Raw genomic sequence first — 24,294 nt, forward strand, 5'->3', positions numbered from 1 at the left:
AATGTAGTTTTGCCTTTCCTTAATCTAGCTTCTAAGAGAAGTCGTAGGGTCATTACTGCCTCACGTGTTCCAACATTTCTACAGAATCCAAACTGATCTTCCCCGAGGTCGGCTTCTATCAGTGTTTCCATTTGTCTGCAAAGAATTCGTGTTAGTATTTTGCAGCTGTTTATTAAAATGATAGTTCGGTAATTTTCACATCTGTCAACACCTGCTTTCTTTGGGATTGGAATTATTATATTCTTCTTGAAGTATGAGGGTATTTCGCCTGTTTCATACATCTTGCTCACCAGATGGTAGTGTTTTGTCAGGACTGGCTCTCCCAAGGCCATCAGTAGTTCTAATGGAATGTCATCTACTCCCGGGGCCTTGTTTTGACTTGGGTCTTTCGGTGCTCTGTCAAACTCTTCATGCATTATCATATCTCCCATTTTATCTTCATCTACCTCCTCTTCCATTTCCATAATAATGTTCTCAAGAACATCGCCCCTATATAGTCCCTCTATATACTCCTTCCACCTTTCTGATTTCCCTTCTTTGCTTGGAACTGGGTTTCCATCTGAGCTCTTGATATTCATGCAAGTGGTTCTCTTTTCTCCAAAGGTCTCTTTAATTTTCCTGTAGGCAGTATCTATCTTACCCCTAGTGAGATAAGCCTCTACATCCTTACATTTGTCCTCTAGCCATCCCTGCTTAGCCATTTTGCACTTCCTGTCAATCTCATTTTTGAGACGTTTGTATTCCTTTTTGCCTGCTTTACTTACTGCATTTTTGTATTTTCTCCTTTCATCAGTTAAATTCAGTATCTCTTCTGTTACCCAAGGATTTCTACTAGCCCTCGTCTTGTTACCTAATTGATCCTCTGATGCCTTCACTATTTGATTCCTCAAAGCTACCCATCCTTCTTCTACTGTATTTCTTTCCCCCATTCCTATCAATTGTTCCCTTATGCTCTCCCTGAAATTCTGTACAACCTCTGTTCTTTCAGTTTATCCAGGTCCCATCTCCTTAAATTTCCACCTTTTTGCAGTTTCTTCAGTTTTAATCTACAGTTCATAACCAATAGATTGTGGTCAGAGTCCACATCTGCCTCTGGAAATATCTTACAATTTAAAATCTGGTTCCTAAATCTCTGTCTTACCATTATATAATCTATCTGAAACCTTCTAGTATCTCCAGGGTTCTTCCATGTATACAACCGTCTTTCATGATCCTTGAACCAAGTGTTAGCTATGATGAAGTTTTGCTCTGTGCAATATTCTACCAGGCAGCTTCCTATTTCATTTCTTAGCCCCCAATCCATATTCACCTACTACGTTTCCTTCTCTTCCTTTTCCTACTGTCGAATTCCAGTCATCCATGACTATTAAATTTTCGTCTCCCTTCACTACCTGAATAATTTCTTTTATCTCATCATACATTACATCAATTTCTTCATCATCTGCAGAGCTAGTTGGAATATAAACTTGTACTACTCTAGAAGGCATGGGCTTTGTGTCTATGTTGGCCACAATAATGCGTTCACTATGCTGTTTGTAGTAGCTTATCCACACTCCTATTTTTTTTTATTCATTATTAAACCTACTCCTGCATTACCCCTGTATTCACCTGACCAAAAGTCTTGTTCCTCCTGCCACCGAACTTCACTAATTCCCACTATATCTAACTTTAACCTATCCATTTTCCTTTTTAAAGTTTCTAACCTACCTGCCCAATTAAGGGCATATACACAAAGCACAAACAAAAAATCTGGTATCACCCAATCTAGAGCTATACGGACAGACAATTTCCAAAACAGACAGTACCAAATTTCTTGGACTTCATCTACAAGACAACTTGAAATTGAAAGCACATATTGAGCAAATGAACAAAAAATTAAGTACTTCTTGTTGTGTGCTGCATACATTAAAAAATTGTACCAGCTACAACACCCTTCAGAGTGTATGTTATGCAGTTGTACACTTTCACCTCCGGTATGGGATTATGTTCTGGGGAAATTCTGGAGGGGGGGGGGGGGGGGAATTGGAAGTGGTACATAATCGCAAATCATGTAGACCATTATTTCAAAAAAGGATGATCCTGCCACTTCCTTGCATATATATACTTGAAAATAGAATGTATTTAAAGCAAAACTTACATACAAAAAGACCACTCATCACTCAAAATCACACAATACACAGCTATGATACAAGACAAAAATTGGATGTACATGTTCAAAGTGCCAACACAAAGTTATTTCACAACAGCCTTATCCATCCTAGTATCAAACTATACAATGCCATACCAGATACCATTAAACACATACAAAACATTGGTCACTTCAAATCTAAACTGAAGTCGTACTTGGTTGATCACTGCTTTTACACAGTAATTGAATACCTACAAAACTAAATTTTTGTGTGTTTACCCAATGTAGTCTCATTCAGAAGAACATTTGTATTTTATCTCTCTGTATATAGCGTACAAACATTTATTTAAGTATTCATCATTAATTGATATATTAATGTGTGTTATTATGTACAAAGGTATATTATATGTAAAACTGTTAATATTAACAAAAAAATCCAAATATCTCTTGCACATTGTGCAGCTGCAGATGAAAATGGATCAATAAATAAATAATAAAAAAATAAACAGTAGCATTTCAATATATAATATTTTTGTATATGAGGACAGAGTCAACAAAACTAGTGTTCCTTCAGTTTTAAATGGCTTATTGGGCCATGAAGGATAATTAGCCATAATAAGCAACTCTAAATAAAGTGATAACTAGGAAAACCATCAGAACACTTAATGAACTCACAAAAGACAGCTTTAGAGGGAGCCTGCAAAAGCATCAGTTGGAATGAGGCATATATGATAATGAATGTAAATTCTACATTTACTGCATTCCTAAGAAAAATCTCTCTGCCTTTAACTATCATTACCCAATCAAAATCTTGAAACAGCCAGAAGTGACATATCAGAGCCCTTAGATAACAAATGACATTCATTTATCACAAAGCAAAAAGAGCGAACTACAGAAAATGGCAACAATAAGCACAGATGTACAGCTGTTATCACACTAAAGAAGATATTATTCTTAGCTGAGTATAATTATAAAAAGATCAATAACCTTCTCTTGCTCAAGGGGCTTATTTGTGATGCTTAGTTGCTGAAGCATGCGCATAACTTCAAGGTTTACAGCAATGCTTATATTCCTTGTCTGAGTTCATGGAACATCATAATTGGTAAACCTCATTTACCAAATTTCACTAATTGTCAATTCATAATATAGTTTACATTGTGCTTATCATGTCATCTCACTTAATAACTGCTATTATCACATGTAGAAGCAATGTAGTACACCTACCTGCATTATTATGCATTTTTATTATGTCGACAATGTAGTCAAAATGACTACTGTATTGTAAACTAACTAGGTTTACCACTGTCCTGTATCACATGTACAAACAATGTACAAAACTGATTCTTGGACCAGTAAACAAAACACTTAAGATGACTAGTGGTGTATACCAGTCTGCAGCACAGTGTCCCCAGGTTATCCTTGATCTTACCCAACCAGTTTTGCTTAAGTGTCCTTCAGAATTTTTTCCAGCTGGTTGGCCTGTTTTTCTCTATCTTCTTTTTTCTTCCAACTCAATTGATGAAACACGCCATGATATCCTCTCTTTTGCCAATTTCTTAATTTCATAGCAGCAGTTACATCAAAAATTGTCAACTATATGTTGTATGTATATCTCTGTCTCACCCCACAATATTTGCTCTCTGCAGCTCCCTATAGTATGTGTATAGGGACATCCCTTTCTGCCTGTGCTAGTCTCCTTCTTACATTCTCCTTGCTTTGTTTGTTATATATTATTTTACTGCCAAGACAGAATTCCTAGACTTACCCTACTATATGGTCTCCAGTTTTGATGGTAAATGTTTGGCACTGCTCTTCTATATCTTTGTCTCTCTTTGGTTTACACTCAATCTATATTCTGTGCTCAGTAAACTGTTCACTCCATTCAACACATCTTGTAATTATTAATCACATTCACAGGGGACAACAGTGGCAATCTTATTGTTAGCATATTTTCACCCTGAATTTTAATCATTATTCTAAATCTTTCTTTTATGTCCTTAATTACTTCTTCAGTATACAAGTAGAACAGCAGATGAAGAGAAAGACTACACCACATACTTATGTTTTTTTATTTACTTTCATTTTATTTTATTTTTTAATCTGAGCACTTCTCTTTTGGTCTTCCATGTTTAATGTTCCTTCTTTATTCTTGTACAAATTGTATATTACCTATCCTCCCTTACACCACATACCTGAGTTTCTGTGGATTTCAAACATCCTGCACCACTTCCCATTGCTGAATGCTACTTCCAGGATGACAAGTGTTGTGATAGTATATAGTGTAGATGCCGAGTCGCAGAAAGACACAACTAAAAGACTGTCACAAATAAGCTTTCATCCAAAGAGCCCTTTGTCGCAAGTAGACAATAAGCGCACCCTCGCGCGCGCGCGCTCGCACACACGCTCCCCCCCCCCCCCCCCCACACACACACACAAATGCAACTCACACTCACATGACTGCAGTTTCTGGCAGCTGAAGCCACACTGCAAGCAGCAGCAGCAGCAGCAGTGCATGATTGGATTGGCGACTGGATGGGGGTAAGGAGGAGGCTGGGGTGGGGAGGGGGCAGATATTAGGGTAGGAGTGGGGGACAGTGAAGTGCTGCTGGGGAGCACACAGGTACAGGGTGGAGGGAGGATAGGGCAGCTATGTGCAGTTGGCAGGGAAGGGTGGGGGGGGGAGGGAGTAGCAGGAAAGGAGAGAAGTAAAAAGACTGGGTGCAATGGTGGAATGAGGGCTGTGTAGTACCAGAATGGGAACAAGGAAAGGGCTGTATAGGTGAGGACAGTGACCAATGAAGGTTGAGGCCAGGAGGGTTACAGGAACATAGGATATACTGCAGGGCAAGTTCCCACCTCCACAGTTCAGAAAAGCTGGTGTTGGTGGGAAAGATCCATATGAAATAAAGAATGTTGTGTTTGGCAGTATGCTCAGTAACCGGGTGGTCTATTTGTTTCTTGGCCACAGTTTGTCGGTGGCCATTCATGGGGCCAGACATCTTGTTGGTTGTCATTCCTGCATGGACTGTTGTAGCATAATGGCTTCAGCTTAGCTTGTGGATCACTTGACTGGTTTCACAGGTAGCCCTGCCTTTAATGGGATAGGTGATGTTTGTGACTGGACTGGAGTAGGTGGTGGTGGTCAGGATGTATGGGACAGATCTTGCATCTAGGTCTATTACAGGGATATGAGCCATGAGGTAAGGGGTTGGGAGCAGGGGTTGTGTAGGGATGGACGAGTGTATTGTGTAGGTTCAGTGGACTGCAGAATACCCCTGTGAGAGGGGTGGACATTTCTCATTTCAGGGCATGACGAGAGGTAGGGCTACCTGTGAAACCAGTCATGTAATCTGCAAGCTAAGCTGCAGACACTATGCTCCTATGAGAGCATGACAACTAACAAGCTGTCTGTCCACATGGATGGTCACCAACAAACTGTGATCAAGAAACAACTGGACCTGTTGCTGAGCAGGCTGCCTCAGTGACATGCTTCATTTCAATGACTGCTTCATGTCTTGTGCCATATGGATCCTTCCCACCAACACCAGCTTTTCTGAACTGCGCTGGTGGGAACTTTGCATTGAATATATCCTACATTCCCGTAAACCTCCTGGCCTCAACCTTTGTTAGTCATTGTCCTCACCTATCCACAGCCCTCATTCCATCAATGCACCCAGTCTTTTTACTTCTCTCCTTTTCCGCTATGCCCCCCTCCCCCATCACCACCACCTCTCCCCTGCCCTCCATCAAACCTCCTGACTGTACATAACTCATAGCTGTCCTACACTCTCTCCGCCTCATCCCTGCGTGCTCCCCAGCAGCACTTCACTGTCCCCCACCCCTACCCTACTATCCTTCCCACTCCCTCCCCCACCTCCTCCTTACCCACCACTCAATCGCCACTCCCATCGTGCAATGGTGCTGTTGCACGCAGTGTGGCTTCAGTTGCCAGAGACTGCAATCATGTGTGTGAGTCACATTTGTGTGTGTGTCTGTTGTTTATTTTTGACGAAGGCCTTGCTGGCCGAAAGCTTATTGTGACAGTCTTTTAGTTGTGCCTATCTGCGACTCAGCATCTACACTATATACTATCACAACACTTGTCATCCTGGAAGTAGCATTCAGCAATGGGAAGTGGTGCAGTATGTTTGAAATCTACAGAAACTCAGGTATGTGGTGTAAGGGAGGATAGGTAATATAAAATTTGTACAAGAATAACGAAGGTGAGTAGCAATTTTCCTGTTCATAATACTGTTATAAGGGAACTATGTGTAGTACACAATAAAAATACTGAAAAATATAAATTAATTTTATTGGAAGATTTCATATGTTTGTGGATTTGGTCAAACATTCTTAACCAAAATTCTTCTGGGGATTAGATATGATGCCATTCTCTGATTGGCTCGATCCACTCCTCCCACTGTGTCATTGTAGTCAGGCACAAGCTTTGGCTTTATTATTTTATTTGACACATTCTCAGTCAGCACCATATCCATAGTATGGATAGTTGAACAAATACTATGTCCTGCTTGTCCTTCCAACACATGCTGGAACTTTTCCTTATCTTTCAGCTCAATTTCCCTCTTTCATAATTCTTGATTTCAGAGAGATTGTGGCATCTCTTTCAAGCTCAGTTCTACTATTCCATAACTACAGTGGGCTTCAAAAGTAGGAAATTTGCTAATTGCGGGGATGTGTAGAAGTTATCTGTCCTCAGACAGAAACCTTTCATCAGGAGCAGTTTTACTTGCGAAGACACTGGAAAATCTGAAAGTCTGCACCCAGCTTTGCCTGTTTCCAAGAGTATAATTGTCAGCAAATGCTTATAAAAAAAGTGTTCAGATATTTGAGGTTCATCATCAGAAAAAGGAATTGCATGGTAGTGATTAGCAGACAATTGAAATCTTGGGGGAGCACAATCAGTATTTGGATCAACAATATGGCATACTCTCGCCTGGGTCAATCTATATCTCTGTCTTCCTCGCAATCTTCCTCACTTGATGAAAGTTCAAAAAGAGTCATCACTAGACTATGAAACAGAGAGGTCTTCCCTCTGCTCTTCCTCACTGCAATAACCACTTTTCATTTTAGAAAACTGCAAGGAGACATAATATTGCAACAGCTACACCAAAATGCTACCAAAGGACTTTACAATGTTGCAGTGACTATACAAACTCTACTGATGTGAGTCTAATCTTGCTGGAAACATATCCCTCATCTCCCAAGCCTCCTACAGGATTCATGAGCACAAGCCAGTAACAATGCACTGAAACAAAACACAAAACAGTAAACCTGCTAACTAGTGGCATCAGAAGGAACTACCATTATAATCAGGATGCTGGTGCTAACTAGCAGCAGCAGCAGAAGGAATTACAGTATTGTTAGTGGAATGGTGATACAGGAAGATGCAGAATTTCAGAGCCTGAGTTATTTTGGGAAGATATTTCACAGCAAAACAGTTTAACTTGAGATCTCTTGGGATAAACAGTTAGGAGGTTCACCTTCCTAATGATTTGCAGTGTTTTCATTGTTTCTAATTGTTTTAGATGATACAGGATGTTTTTAATTTGTTTTCAAATGTTTTGCACCAAAACACAGAACTTCAGTGACACATGAAATCATATCAAATCAAAACACTCACTCTTGACTAAGAGAAACAAAGACTTTCATTTCAATTACACTAGATGTTTTCAGTTGAGGAAACTCCACAATTATAGTACATAATTAATCTCACACATTTACATCTTGACAAAAGACGTGTAAAGTTTCACATTTTTGTAACTTTCTTTTTTTAATTTCATTTATTTATTTATTTTTTCCAACACAGAAAGACCCTAAAGCTATTCTATAAACTGTAGAAATTGGTATGGTAACATAAAAACAAAAAAACAAAAAAGCATGATTTTTTTTACTGGTAAGCTCCACCCTATTGGTTCAGAGCAATAATGTTAGTAACGGTCATACCTACAGGTTGCAACTGAGATTTTTCTACAAAGCACAACCACATTACAAACTACTGTGCAAGACTGAAATAAATGGTTGTAGCTTTGTCATAAGGTGCACTGAGAAGTATCTTTTTTTAGTTCTTGATGGATGCGTCTCAATGCAACTCATGACAGAGCTATGAGCATTTATTTCAATTATAAAACAAGTTGCGGATCTATTTTTCACCTACAGCATGCTGCAAATTCATAGTATGTAAGATGTCATTGGTTTTCAGCAATGATTGATTGATTTTTTTACAGCTTGTCCAGCATATTTTAAGAATCTGATTTCCATAATTTGACTGAAATGCCACAAAATCTGCAAGTGCAGTAATTGAGACTAACCTGATCTATACCGTCTATCATGATGATCTGGGGACGCTGTAAACAAGCTGCAGCTAAAAGAGCTGGTAACTTCTCAGACAGGCTTTTCACATTCTGAATGAAAGAACAGATTAACTACATCAGTACTCAAATATGTCTTACAACTTAAATAATAATGTAAGATAATATTAGAAAGCAATCATGCTAATACTCTAATATTTCTTAGAATTAAAAAAAAAAAAGAGATCAAAATATTTCTGTTACTTTTTATTTTCCCTTCCCTTTTTTCTTCATTACATTAACATCAGAGAGAGAGAGAGAGAGAGAGAGAGAGAGAGAGAGAGAGAGAGAGAGTTAGCCACTGCTTGCAAGGATAATAGTTTTTAATTTCTTTAATGCAAAATTAATTTTGGTTTTGGAACTGCTAGCCCCATTTTTAGAAGCACCTGTTCACACAGAAAAATTTTCCATAATTTCATCAGTGCATATACAGTGTAGCAGCAATATTCATATACTAAATATTACGAAATGTAAAACCTACCGGTCATAAGGCCAGATTAAAGTTCTTGTTCTGAAGTCAGATTATAAATGAAATTACAATTACTCTTTGTCAAAACCAAATACAAGCCAGTAATACTTTCTGTCTTAGGTGTGTTAACGTTATTGTGTATTGCTGGCAACCAATTTACATTTGAATTAAGACCAGTTAATGTGGAAATGTGTATACCACTCTACAAGCATGAGCCATTTATGGTATTAAAAACAAACCTCTAGATATAACTTTCCTGCATTCTGACACTACCATTGCATCATGCAGGGTACCTGCTGAGCACATAGCTGTGGAGCCATTCCAGTCTGTGATCATAAACATTTACTGCTTATGCCTTATGTTTGTAGTATCTGCTGTATGCCGTACACACATAACATCAAGTACGGTATTTTTTCAAAGCTTTCACAGTTTGTAGGGAAGCTTTTGATGCTGAGTTGAATGTGATCAACATCCTCTCTGACAGGAAAATTTATGATACAACCTTTTGGATGACTGTGTATTGGCAAATGTATTATTGTGATGATTAACACATGAATTTCCTCCAACTTATACAGACTCATTGCATTTTCTCTAGTTTCATATATGGCCTGTGTATCCAACAAAAACCTACTTCAATTACAGGTGCCATGTCCATTGCTGAGAATATTTTCTTCCTAATTCCTGTTGTCATATGCAGGCTCTCTTGTGATCTGCATATTGCTGTCATCTGTCTGTATTAGCTGCCACACGTTATCACACTCTGCAACTATAACATGTGACATGATATAACACTCTGATTCTCTCTAAGCTTTACACAGTTACTCAAGTAGACAGCATGTTTGAAATAAGGAAAGTTGTTAGACATCATACCATAGTGTGTTTCATTTGCAAGTGCTCTGTACTGTTCAAATGGTGATTAATTTTTAAACCATTTACTTCAAACATGCAAAATAGGTTTAGGATAAAATTTCATGTGCTACACAACTGTCAAATTGGCTGTGCCCTTGATTTTAATAGGTATATAGTTAAAAACGTAATTAGAGAAATTTGGTTCTACAATGCAGAAACCAAAGTGAGACAGTGGCAGCACCCATGAGGATCTGTTTATAGCAGGGGCATAGCCAATGTCCATGACTGACACTGAAGCTCAGACTCATTGCTTTGCTTTCACAATCATGGAAGAACAGAATGTTGTACTGTTTGCAGGAACAGTACAATGTGTCAAAATATAAATAGGCACTGAAAGGTAAAAATGTCCCTGTCATGTCAACGGATACAAAGACTGCCATCAAGTAGTGTAACAAAATATAACTGTGGATGGAAATAATCTGTAACAGGGCAAAAATGCTTGATATGTAAAATACTGACAGAAAAACTGAAAAGAGATTGAGATTACTGCATAAATACTGTGGCTATTTACTAATCTCACAAGCTTTTGACTCATGGATGAGTGTGAAATATTGTTGATGGGGGAAAGAAGTATTCTTTTACATACTTTGATTCTGTGTGATATAAATGCTCATGCCCTCCGCAGTGCAATAATTTAATAAAAATTATCGATCATGGTGTTTTATGTGTGTCTTGTACAAAATTATGCAACAGAAGAGAAAAGACTCTTAGCAGACAAGGGATTTGATGATAATTCTCTGCCATTTTCTGGAGTGCATTTTCATTTAAATGAATGACACAAGAAAACTACACAAACTGATAGAGAAGAATTCTGCTTGAAAAACAAATTATGCTGAGAAACCTGATATAAAGGCAAAAACTTCCAACATACCAATTTGAGTTCTATCAAATGTTTAGGCTTATTTCACAACGAAGAATTGGAGAACATAGGAGTTTGCACAATAAGGACAAGACAGGTTATTATCTAAAACCAGTTTAAAAGGTGCATACCATCAAAATAAAAACAAAATTAACTTAGGCCTCTAACTAGGTCATTTCTGAACACAGATGGAAAAAACAAAGATGAACTACTGTGTTGACAAACACATACTGAATGTTTCAGATGCTGTAACATCAAATTTGCATGCGAACTACAAAAAACACTATATATATTGGATCAAAAAACAAAAAGTATGAATAAGATTTCATTTCTGATTCACAAAAACTGTTTGTTCAGATAAAAGAGATAGACTGGAAGTACATCAACAACAAACAATGAGAGAACATTTAACACATTTCAATGTCTGAACATATCTCACTTTCTTCCTACGTCAGAGCAACCAAAAGTCTAAGTTTTTCTTAGAGAGATTTCTTCCTCCATCTCAACAGGCAAAATTCAATATAATACCAAAAAAGCTGAAAAGAAAAAAGTCAAACAATGGAAAATCCAGGATGGAATATAGCAATATTACGAAAAGGAAAGTTGCTACCCACCATATAGCAGAGATGCTGAGTTGCAGACAGGCACAACAAAAAAACTGCCACAAATAATCTTTCGGGCCAACATGGCCTTTGTTGAAAATAGACGACACACACGCACGCACGCACGCACACACACACACACACACACACACACACACACACACACACACACACACACACAAGCAATCTCTGGCAACTGAAGCCACACTGCGAGCAGCAGCAGCAGCAGCAGCAGCAGCAGCAGCAGCAGTGCATGATGAGAGTGGCAAATGGGTGAGGGTAAGGACAAGATGAGGCAGGGAGGGGGTGGGATAATAGGGTAGGGGTGGGGGATAGTGAAGTGCTGCTGGAGAGCATGCAGGAATGAGGTGGAGAGAAGGTAGGGCAGCGAGGTGCAGTCGGGAGGTTCAACTGAGGGCAGGGGTCATGGAAGAGGTGGGAGGGGGAGGGGGGTGGTAATCAGAAAAGGAGAGAAATAAAAAGACTGGGTGCAATGGTGGAATGAGGGCTGTGTAGTGCTGGAATGGGAACAGGGAAGGGGCTGGATGGGTGAGGACAATGACTAACAAAGGCTGAGGCCAGGAAGGTTACGGGAATGGAGGATATATTCCAGGCAAAGTTCCCACCTGCGCAATGTGCAAGAGCTGGTGTTGGTGGGAAGGATCCATATGTCGCAGGCTGTGAAACAGTCATTGAAATGAAGGATGTTGTGTTGGACAGTATTCCCAGCAACAAGTTAGTTCACTTCTTTCTTGGCCACAGTTTGTCAACAGCTTCTTGGTTGTCATTCCGATATGAAATGCAGCACAGAGGTTGCAACTTAGGTTGCAGATCACATGACTGGTTTCAAAAGTAGCCCGGCCTTTGATGGGATAGATGATGTTTGTGACAGGACTGGAGTAGGTGGTGATATTCTGCCATCCACTGAACCTACACAATAAACTCGTCCATCCCTACACAACCCCTGCTTCCAACCCCTTACCTCATGGCCCATATCTCTGTAATAGACCTAGATGCCAGACCTGTCCCAAACATCCTTTCACCACCACCTATTCCAGGCCAGTCACAAACATCACCTATCCCTTCAAAGGCAGGGCTAACTGTGAAACCAGTCATGTGATCTACAAGCAAGCTGCAACCATTGTGCTGCATACTATATGGGCATGACAACCAACAAGCTGTCTTTCTGCCTGAATGGTCACCGACAAACTGTGGCCAAGAAACAAGTGGACCACCCTATTGCTGAGCACACTGCCCAACACAACATCCTTCATATCAATGACTGCTTCACATCCTGTGCCATATGGATCCTTCCTACCAACAGTAGCTTTTTTGAATTGCACAAGTGAGAACTTCCTCTGCAATATATCCTATGTTCCTGTAACCCTTCAGGCCTCGATCTTTGTTATTCACTGCCCTCAACTGTCGAGCCCCTTCCCTGTTCCCATTCCAGCACAACACAGCCCTCATTCCATCAAGGCCAGTCTTTTTACTTCTCTCCTTTTCCACTACCCCCCCCCCCCCCCTCCTCCCCTGCCCTCTGCTCTGTCGTACCTCCTGACTGCACTTCGCTGCCCAACCTCTTTCCACCTTGTCCCTGTGTGCTCCCCAGCAATACTTCACTGTCCCCCACCTCACCTCAGCCTCCTCCTAACCCCCACCCAGTTGCAATCCCATCATGCACTGCTGCTGCTGCTTGCAGTGTGGCTTCAGCTGCCAGAAACTGCAGTCATGTGAGTGTGAGTTGCATTTGAATGAGTGAGAGAGAGAGAGAGAGAGAGAGAGAGAGAGAGAGAGAGAGAGAGAGAGAGAGTGTATGTGTGTGTGTGTGTGTACACATGCTTGTTGTCTATTTGTGACAAAGGCATCTTTGGATGAAATATATATATAACTATCGATGACCAAATGCACCCCTTTGAACTTGGTGTTTTGGCAGAATGTAATCATAATGTTACTCTTGGATGGGGCTTCTTGAAAGCATCACAATGTTGTACACTGTGATAGATAAGAACTCTAACCTATCAAAGCTATTCCAACATGCACATAGAATCAAAGCAGCTTTTTTGAATTGCTTTGAAGATGTTATCACATCATCAGCACCAAGACGAGTTTCAGTTGTTAATCGAGCTGATCTTTTATGCTAGGAAGGTTTTGTTACATGTGTACACAAAAGTATTCCAGTAAATTATCGCAAGCATTGTAGGTTGGCTAAAAAGAACTCTGGATAACTAGTTGTCAAGAGCAGCCACAACTCATCCCTAAAGGTATGTACACAGGGACAGCTGAAAGTCCAGGTAGGGCAGCTTTATGTCATCAATGAAGAGGAATGCTCAAAATCCACTAAAGACAAAGCAATGGAGGAAGGTGCTATCAAACTGCCAATAGAATATGGCCTGAATGAGGAACATCATCAGCAAGTGATAGCCATTTTGTGACAATTTTTGGCTGCTTTCAAATCCAGAGCGGAGAAAAGACAGACCAAGTGGCCCACAGAAAAACAATGTATCCACACTGGGGACCATCCACCAATTAGCCAGTGCTCTTGTACAGTGTTGCTGCCTCAGTGATGGATAAAGTGGGAGCAAGTGGAGAAGATGCTGCAAGATGGCATCTCTGAACTTTCAGAGGCCTTGTTCCTCTCCTGTGGTCCTTGTGAAGAATAAGGATGGCACATGGCATTTCTGCATTGACTACCAGTGACTGAACAAAATCTCAAAGAAGGATATTGTTCTGGGGTAACCATTAACACTGGAACAAAGAGGGGGCATGAAAGAGCAGAGAAGACTGTGAGGAAACGGTGGCCAATTGTACGTGGAATCAGACTGCGCTGCCCTGCAACAAGTGCATATAAACGATGCTCCTGCTAGACTCGGCCCGAGTCTGCAACGTGATTAGTGCTATGCTGTCAGAGCTGTATCAAGTGTTTCCTTGGACTCGCTGTGCAGCCAGAATGGTACTGTTTTCATGTTGCCTCTCACTAGCAACATTTGCTGTAATAAAGTTAAGTATTGTCAATTTGCTTTCTGGAAATAAAATTAATAATGGTATTTGTCTGAGTTGTATAGCATTCCAAGAATGCTGCATCCCATAGGCACCCCATTAGGGATGAGTGGGCAAGATCCCACAGATATGTATCCACTGCCATACACTGATGACACCCCTGACTAACAGAAAGGAGCAAAGTATCTCTGCTCTGTGGAAATGTAGACAGGCTATTGGCGAATCGAGATTGACAAGATCGACCAAGGAAAACTGCCTTCATAGCTCCTGAAGGCCTTTATGAGTTTAAAGTTATGCTGTTTGGACTCTATAATGCTCGAGCCACTGTTGAACATATGACGAAAACCTGCTTTAACATCTTAAATGGATTATGTGTCTTTGCTATCTGGGTAACATTCTCATTTTTCAAAGATATTTGAAGAATACCTCGCCCAACAACAGTGTTGAATTCTGTCCAGACTGAAAATCTCTGCCTAAATCTGAAAAAGTGCCACTTCATCACCAAAGACTGAGTTTGGCCTGATCCAGAGAAAATAAGAGCAATCACAGATTCTCCAGCTCTTTGGCACATTCATGATGTGAGAGGTTTTCTAGGAATGTGTTCATACTAACAGTGATTCAAAAAGGACATCTGTTCCAAGGCATATGCCTTGGAAGAACTACTGCAGGGAGACTAAGCATTTTCTTGGAATGGGGCACAAGAAAAGCCTTTTCTTGTCCTCATGGAGGTGCTAACATGTTCTCCAGTTTTAACACTGTGTGACAAGAACACTTACACAGAGCTTCACACTGATCAACAAATTCTGGCCAAATTTATTCCGGAAACCATCAACCACTATGTTGGAACACCTTTCTCTATGGTGGCTGAATAACCATGCAGATCTGTTAGTTCATCTGGTGGGATGGTCACTGTAACTACAGGCATATGACGCCACAGTGGTATAAAAAAGTGGGCACGAGCACAAGGATGCTCACTGCATTCCAAGGAATTCTTTGGTGAAATACAGCTGCAGTGATAAAATATCAGTCATTGCTGCATTAAATGGCAGTGATGCTGAACAAAAGGATGGTCCAGCCCTGCTGAAACCCATAAAAGCCTTGAACATGGAGGGACCAACCAAAGTAGAATTTCAATTAATAAATGGAGCAGAGTAAAGAGGAACTATAATCCAATGGGGCAGTAATGCTGCTCGTCATCCCAGGCCAGCTATCCTGAAGTATTTCCATGATGATCCAATATCTGGTTACCAGGACAGAATCAGACACAGGTATAACTGGCCTGGTTTCTACTGATCTGTTAGGCACTATGTGAACCACTGTAAGGAATGCCAATGATGGAAGCACATGGCGTAGTTACCTCCAGGGCATCTGGTATCACTCCTGCCTGCAGCAGCACCATTCCACTGAACTGGAATTGACCTCTTGGGGAGGTTCCTGAAATCGACAAATGGGAATCAATCAATAATAGTCTGCACTGACTTCCTCATCGGCTATGCTGTCACCAAAGCTGTACCAACTGCTGAAGCTCCAAAAATTGGAAAGTTCCTTCTAGAAGACATAATTTTGCAGCATAAAGTACCCCATGAGATGATATCCAATTTGAGAAAAGTTTTCCAATCAACACTTTAATAAGACTGGCAGATATGCTGTCATATATACTGATGTCAGAAAGGGAGACTGGGATACAATACTGGTCCCTGTGACATGCACATACAACATGGTGAAGCCAGACACTACACGTTTCACACTTCCTGCTCCACAGTCATGATGCTGAAATGACCATATACACTGTACCTGTTTCAACTGAATGGTACTCAGAATGACTGTGGGAAACACCTTGTCACTATGAGCAAAGAGGTATATGGGCCACGAATGCCTAGGAAAAGAACCAAGAGTGCTACAATGCCAAGCAGCAACCAGTGAGATACAGACCAGGGGACTTCATTCGGATTTTTACACCACTGTGGAAAGGTGGACCATCAGAAAAATTACTAAAGCCTACTTTGGGTCCTAATGTATCCTTTGTCCTTTTTGAATGTCACATATGAAGTCAGTGATTATGACCCTTCATCAAGAAGACAGAGGTGCAGAGACATCGTGCATGTTCTCTGTATGAAGTCCTGCTACAGTACAGAGATGAAGATTTGTGAAAGGCGATTCAAGGAAACTGAAGATCCACCAATGATCACAAAGCTTTGAGGGAGGGGATATCTTTGATGCTCATCATAGTGAAGATGCTGTAAGAACCTAAGTATAATATGAGGATCTTCCTGCGCCATCATACAGAAGACCACTGGCTGGTTTTGGATCCATGGTGCTGTAGTTGGCTCCAAGCAGAATTTCTGAAACAGCAGCTTGTTGTTTCTTCAGGAGAGGGAACAATGGCACATGCAGTAAGTGGTTACCATCACTGGATTGTGTGCTGTGGGTTACAGTTCAAATATGACCACCAGCAATTATTTGGATGTGTGTATATTCTAGGAAATTCCTTGTGTGTGTAAATACCATCATTCTGGAATATTCAATGGTTGTTTACATAGCTGCAAAGGCTGTGCACAAGTTGTGTTCTGTGCTGGTTCTACACTGGTGTCACTAATAAATGTACTTTCACTTCTAAGTGCTGTACTTCATTGACGAACCTGCTGTTATATTTCAGTTTGATTGTTATTTCAATATGACAATATTATATAGAGATAAAATGTGTATGGTAATTGGCATGAGACGATGTTAGAGATATAACAAAACTACACAAAAAACAACAGAGGAGATCACAGAAAATAATAAATTAAAGTAATGATAATGGTAAAAGGCTAGACTGGCTTACTAAAACAAAGGAAAGCATTTAAAAAGATTAATGATATAAAAAGATGAAATATGGTATGAGACACAAATAACTCATCAAGTGTTAGTTACACAGAGTCAAGTATCTCTTAAGAAAAAAAAATCCTATATCCTTTCAACAGAACATTAGAAATATAGCAGACACTAATTTAAACTTGTCAAGCCAGTTTACCTGTGTTGCCCAACACTGGTGACCCACGCTCACAACAGATATCTGGTCAGCAATCCCAGAGAGCAGCTGTTCCACTGTTCTACTTCGGGAAGACACTCCCACAAATCTGATTGCAAGCACTGCTTCAGGTAGCCAAGTGTGGCAACACTGAGCAGCACGAGCCATAAGTGTACTCTTCCCGCAGCCATGGCATCCAGACAGAATCAGTGGCTGTCGACAATCACCTGTCAGGTAGCTGAAATATGATGTCGAGCTCCATAAAGAGGAACCAAAAATCTAAGAGCTAAACAAAGTGAACATTTCATTATGAAGTGATGTAGTCGTAAGTTTCAGATCTTCTGTAGAGTTTCAAGAAACAGTAATTAAAATTTTTCTAAGATTGTTTTACAGACATGTAATACCACAGGAAATAATATAATTCCAGTAAAACAAAAAATATATATCACATTTATTTATCTTGAGCCAGGATTACTCATCATGATACTTCATTACGTGACAAGAAGCCATACTTGTTCGTAGCCAAGGAATATGTTCTAAGGACAGTCAGTCAATCACTCTCTCACTCATGTTGGTCATTTATTAATCTCCTACTTCCCACACTCCCTGCTCCTAGGCACTTTATCTGTTCAAATGGCTCTGAGCACTATGGGACTTAACTACTGAGGTCATCAGTCCCCTAGAACTTAGAACTACTTAAACCTAACTAACCTAAGGACATCACACACATCCATGCCCGAGGCAGGATTCGAACCTGCGACTGTAGCGGTCACGCGGTTCCAAACTGACGCGCTTAGAACCACACGGCCACACCGGCCAGCGCACTTTATCTGTCACTCCTTATCTACAGGTGTATATAAAGCATTTAAAATGGAGAAATTAACTATTTGAGTGAGCAATGACTGATATTCACTATACAGTCAGATAATGTGGATTAATTGGCAATTACTTGCAACTTACGACAATCAACAGCTGTCTGCTCATTGTCACTTGGCTACTGACTGGCTATCACTCCATAATTTAACATGGAAATTGCAACACTGCACTGAACTATAAATATACATGCATATGAAGCACACTGTTGTTAGAATGTTGTTCCCTCAGAAAGAACTCACCTTCTAATATCATTGAGCACAGCTTCACGGTTCACACTGCTCTGAGCAGCTTGCTGACACACACCAGTTTGTAACATGAGCTCCTGCAAAAGCTGTCCACTGATGCCATAGCTGGACTTAAGCACCATCTGAAATATATTATTGAGTATTTAGAGAAGCACTTAAGTATCCTTAATAACAAAAATGCACAGAATTCTACGGAATTGAGACCAAATAAGAACTTATCATATTAACTACAAAACAGACTTAGAAATGCCGGACTCAGAAAATAAATCTGTATTGGTTCTCCTTCTGGGAAGAACGATGGCACAAAGTTCACAGAGTTATATCACTGTGTGCCACACTGAGATTTGGCTATAGCTTCTGCCCATTGTGGTCAGAGTCAGAAGTCTAGTCCGCAAATGAAAAATGGAGGAAAAAGTTCCTGTAGTTGTATATTTCTTTTCCAGTGGTGGGATAGGTTGTTGTGAAGAACATGCTAACAACCTTGACTGGTAAGGTCTGAGTGTAGGTGTGGAGGTGCTTTTGAAGATCGGTTTAAGTTTTTCTTGACTAACATGAGAACTGCAGCTTCTAGCAAAAATGTTTCCCAGCACAAAATGGAACTACATCAAACCTCCTACAAAAATGGCTATATTAATATTTTTTCTAGGACTAATAGTTTCCATATTGCATGGGATGGAAAATTCACAGATTGTTAAACAGTAGTGTTTTAATGGTACAAAATTAATGTCTATTGTTAAATGAAGTGGATTAAGAACAAATGTTAATTGTGTGTATCACATCTAAGTGCAGTAAAATGGTGTTAAGGCATAAGTTGTGTTCTGGGGGTGTAAAAGACTGGAAAGGGGGTGGAGGGTAGAAGTGTGAGGGATGGAAGGTTGCCGGATTGTGGTCATGCACTTTTCTCCTTCACAGGTCTGCAAACTGAATCATGAGCAGGTGATTCCCCACTTTCTCTACCACATGAAATAACAAAAGAACAACTACAGGATATTTTATAAAGTAATACCAACACTTCTGCAGCTCACCCTATGAATCACTGGTAACACAGTGTGTGGAATTGCCAGGAGAAGTTTATTTTTCCACAAAGTGCATTAATGGTATATGGAATACAGAAATGTGTTACTAATAATGTAATGCAAGAAATGCATATGGACAGAAAATATGTAAATCTCTGCAGATTGTTCTACACTGCTAGAGGGGAAATTGATTCTTAAGTCACCCTGTACAGCAGCTATGGGATTCTTCCAGAAAAGGTAACTTTCACCACCATGTGTGCTGCTCGCTTTTCAGTTTACAGACAGACTATACCTTCCCAGCATTGCTGTCCAGTTCTCTAATATGAGCAGACAAAATAATTTCACTGGGATCATGTGTATATAGTGAAGTTATTTTCAGTTTAGTAAGTGACTACTTACTTGCAGTTGTCTAGTGAGCTAGTATGTAAGGAAGTTTCACAGCCAGAGCTGCTAACTATCTACCACAATGAAGAGCCTGTCCGAAGTGTGCAATGCTGATAATAAGTATTTGACAATGATGACTTACTAGTCTCCACTATAAAGGGCTAGAACACTTTTCACAGCATGAGAGGTATAAAACACATCAAGCCTCTCAACATCTTACGAGGCATAGAAACTTCAGTTGGCTCCCTCTATACAGTAGTTGGTCACTTAGCTGTTATGGAACTTCACATTTCGTACCATAAGTCAAGCAATGCATTACATCAGGTTACTGTTTTACATGTGAACTTGATCAGTCCTCTTCCATCACACATACTGATGTCCATCTTGCAAGATATACAGTGGTTGTGTGATAAGTGGCTTCAATCAGTTCAGCCCATTCTACAAATGACAGCAATTCCTGAATGGAAGAGACTTACATAGTCAATCAGTAACACAATTAATGGTAACAGAAGTGCAGAAACTTTTTGGTCATTCACTATTTCACCACCAAGTGACCACAATGCCAATAACATTGCCACAGTGGTAGTGCTGATTCCTGTCAGATCACTGAAGTTAAGTGCTGTTAGGTTTGGCTAGCACCTGGAAATATGAGTGTCCAGGTATGCCCAGTGCTATATGGTTAAGTGGGTTGCACTCAGCCCTTATGAGGGCAACTGAGGAGCTGCCTGACTGACAAGTAGCAGCTCTGGTCGCAAAAACTGACAATAGCTTCAACAGCAATGTACTGAGCACATTCCTTTCCATTTCTACATCCAGTGACGCTTATTCGTTCAGGATGACATGACAGTTCGTCGATACCTTTGAGCCTTTCACGGTTGTTCAGAGTAAGTGACTACAACACAGTTGCAAGGCTTCACATTGTGCTGTCAATGATGGACAGCAACACGATGTCATATTTACCAATCCAATTCCTCTCCCACTATCACTACATAGGTCACATTTACAAATTAAGCACATCTCAGCCATTGTTTATGGCAATGTATTTTACATAAAAGCTCATTTAACAAAAGAAAACAAGTACTCACTTAATAAACTGAAAGTACCTCCACAATATAAACATGAGCTCAGTGAATTTATTTTGTGTAATTACAAACGTGAACGGGACTGGAAAGGTTGAGGAAGTATAGTCTGTTCATAAACTGAAAAGTGGGCATTGCTCATGGTGGAGGAAGTTTCCTTTCCCCATAGAACAGTACAACTGCCATGAAGGTTGACTAAGAATCAATTTCCCTCCTAGCAGTGTAGAACATTGTACAGAGATTTACGTAGAATCTGTCTATATGCTTTTCTAGCACTAGTATTATTGGTAACTCATTCCTGTATTCATTGTAGTGATAACACACTTTTTGGAAAATAATGGCCTCCCCTCCTCCGGGGTGTCTGCATACTGCATTTCCAGTGATTCATAAGACACACTGTGGAAGGGTTAGTATAATTTTGTGATGCACCTTGTAGTACCTTTGGTGGTAAGAGTGGGTACTCATCTGCTTGTTCCTCAGTTGGCAGATCTATATGAGGGATGTGCATGGCCATAATCTGGTGACCTACCTTTTACACAAACAGAAAATATGTGGCAGGTATGAAGAAGGCAAATATAAATAAAATACAAGATGAAACAAGAAAAACTTCAGTGACCTTATAGGACATGCAAATGAAAATAGGACATGCAAATGGAAGATAAGCAGCATATCAATATGCTTAACATCACTCACTTGTAGCGAAGGGGCCTCCTGTGGAGAAGCCACTGTTTTGCAGGGCAGTCATGTGAAATTTCATAGCGAACAAATACAAGGATGCATGGTAGCTGCTCACACTTCAGTTCTTCCTTTGCTAGCTACTATTATCTGACTTTGCCTTTACAGACTGATCTATGACCACCACTGCTGTTTACCTAAACTGGATTGGACTTGTGTTTCGATAGTAACTGTCAAGCTTTCTGGTTATTGCAGAGTGATGGGCCTGTTACCTACACTCCATAAAGTGGTACAACATTTCTGTACAATACTACTATTTGATGAGCATTCAGTTTATCTGAAACTGTGCCTAATATTAAAATTGCAGTATGTATGTATAATGGTGTAATTACATTTGAGCTTACATTAGTTTCAGTCAGAAACTGTTATTGCTCAGTTTTGCGGACTAGTGGATGATTTAATCTGTTGTTAAAGAATGTTAATTTTGTGTTCAATAAATGTTTGTTGACCGTAAGTGAGGGTTATAACACAACCTTTAAAAAAATGAAATAAAATAAAAAATGAGAGTTTCAGGCAAATAACAGGAACTTGGAAGCATATTGGGGTTGCATCACATAGTGTAATATAGAGGGAGTGATCACCTTTACTACTTCAACTGGAAATATGTGTGGCATTGCATAAAACTGTTGGTAAATCCCTCAAAGAGGATGCAAGAAAATACAATGAAGAATTGATAAGAGAAATGTTTGAAAGCCATGGGGTATTCAAAAGCTGTTAATTGAATACAAATTATGAAATTATTATATGTAGCCATTTCACTTTAAATTTGTCTCAGAAACTTAGTTATGGTATGACTAGTCAAGAAAAATTGACCTGTTGGTATTTTCTGTAATCTTGCCAAGAGCCGCGCGGGGTAGCCGCTTGGTCTAGGGCACCTTGCCACAGTTTGCGTGGCTCCCCTCAGCGGATGTTCAAGTCATCCCTCGGACATTGGTGTGTGTGTGTGTGTGTGTGTGTGTGTGTGTGTGTGTGTGTTTGTGTGTGTGTGTGTGTGTGTGTGTGTGTGTGTTGTCCTTAGTGTAAGTTAGTTTAAGTTAGATTAAGTAGTGTGTAAGCCTAGGAACCGATGACCTCAGCAGTTTGGTCCCATAGGAACTTACCACAAATTTCCAATTCCCAAATTATGTAGATGAGTGCTGAAATTAAATTATGTTATGGGTCCAAAGCCACACAAGTATGCTGATAAAGCCTCCATACACATCCATACCAGAAACAGACAGGTTAAGAATGGAACAGGCTAATAACTGACTGGAGCAGACAGCTGAACTTTTATTATTACAGTACCAAGCAACTCAAAGCAAATAAATATGACTTACAGGTAGCAGTAATAGAGATCAATAGGCACACATTAAATGAAACACCCTGTGTGAAATTTCTACGTATCCCAGTCAAGAGCAAACTGTGGTGGCGTCAGCATATGGATAATTAAACATAAAGATCAGTCTTGCCCGCTTTGAACTTAGAAATGTCTCTCACTGTATTGATCTATGGACCACATTGCTAACAAACTTTCAATCAATACTGTCCTATACCTTCTGGGGATAATGGAGCTAAGGTAAGAAAAAAGTATTTATTCTACAGAAGCATGCAGTCAGAATATTAGTTAAGTTGAGAAACAAATGTTTAGGAGAAGCTTCTCCAGTGACCTTGGCATTCTTACATTCATGTACAAGTTCTAAAGTAACAACTCACTGAAGGGGGGGGGGGGGGAGAACCTGTAATATGGACCATGATTTTCACTTTGGGTTTCTGTCTCCCTAGCAGTATTTGCAATTAATAATTAAGAGTGATGAACTGTGAAATTCACAACTAGATCAACAGAAGTAAAAGTAACTTCTATATAGACTGAGGATACTTGTCAAGGGTTCAAATTGGAGATCAATATCCTGGTGCAAAAATTACAGATTAAAACACTGGGCAGAAATTACCAACAGTCTGTCTGAAGCAAAGTAAATGGACTAGCACGTTCAAAGTGGACAGGTAAGAATATTAAATCTCACATAATGTTTAAGGAAGGACTTGAATTTATAATCTTTCTTTTAACAGCCATTCATATCAACAGATGTATGGATGCATATGTAAAACTATAATAAAAGAGAAAAATAGCACAGTTAAATGAAGATCTGTACTACATGGTACAGAACAGCACATTTCATCACCTACTGAACTAAGGATACTTGGAACAAGAGTCAGGGAAAGACAAAAAGGAATCAATGCTGAAAGTAATTGCAGACCTGGAAATTATTTCATCACAAATTCTAAATCAATGAGTGGAAAAAGAAACAAGAGGGTTAACAAGGATACCACGTGGGACAGAACTTACTTCATTCCTAAAATATATAATCATCAGGATCAGGAATGAGTTTTGAAGTAATAATTCACATTAACACAAAAATAAATCCTGTAATTTGGACAATGACTGTTACAGTTCATTTCCACTTCAGGTTTCTGTCTTGTGTGGTAGAGATTTGCCAATATTAAGCACTTAGTGAATTCTCCTTTAATTTCCTACATTATGTATAGGCTATATCTTTTCTTCAATATTTTCAATTCTCCCAATAAACTCTTCCTTGTGAGGAAAGAACTGCCTATTCTAAAGGTCAGAAGATATTTA

The 24,294-nt window shown here is 39.7% G+C and overlaps 1 protein-coding gene across 1 annotated transcript in view; it reads right to left on the bottom strand.

The window, feature by feature from the left end:
• The window catches only part of LOC126092028 (NACHT domain- and WD repeat-containing protein 1), a 621,846-nt gene that overhangs the window by 109,171 nt on the left and 488,381 nt on the right, over positions 1-24,294 (bottom strand). Inside the window, exons 11-13 of the mRNA XM_049907424.1 lie at positions 18,461-18,588; positions 17,349-17,583; positions 8,458-8,550 (exon numbers count right to left, since the gene is read on the bottom strand). Coding sequence (XP_049763381.1) covers positions 8,458-8,550; positions 17,349-17,583; positions 18,461-18,588 — 456 coding nt within the window. The remainder of the gene's footprint in view (positions 1-8,457; positions 8,551-17,348; positions 17,584-18,460; positions 18,589-24,294) is intronic.

Source organism: Schistocerca cancellata, chromosome 7 (genome assembly GCF_023864275.1).
Source record: "Schistocerca cancellata isolate TAMUIC-IGC-003103 chromosome 7, iqSchCanc2.1, whole genome shotgun sequence".
NCBI classification, from domain to species: Eukaryota; Metazoa; Arthropoda; class Insecta; order Orthoptera; family Acrididae; genus Schistocerca; species Schistocerca cancellata.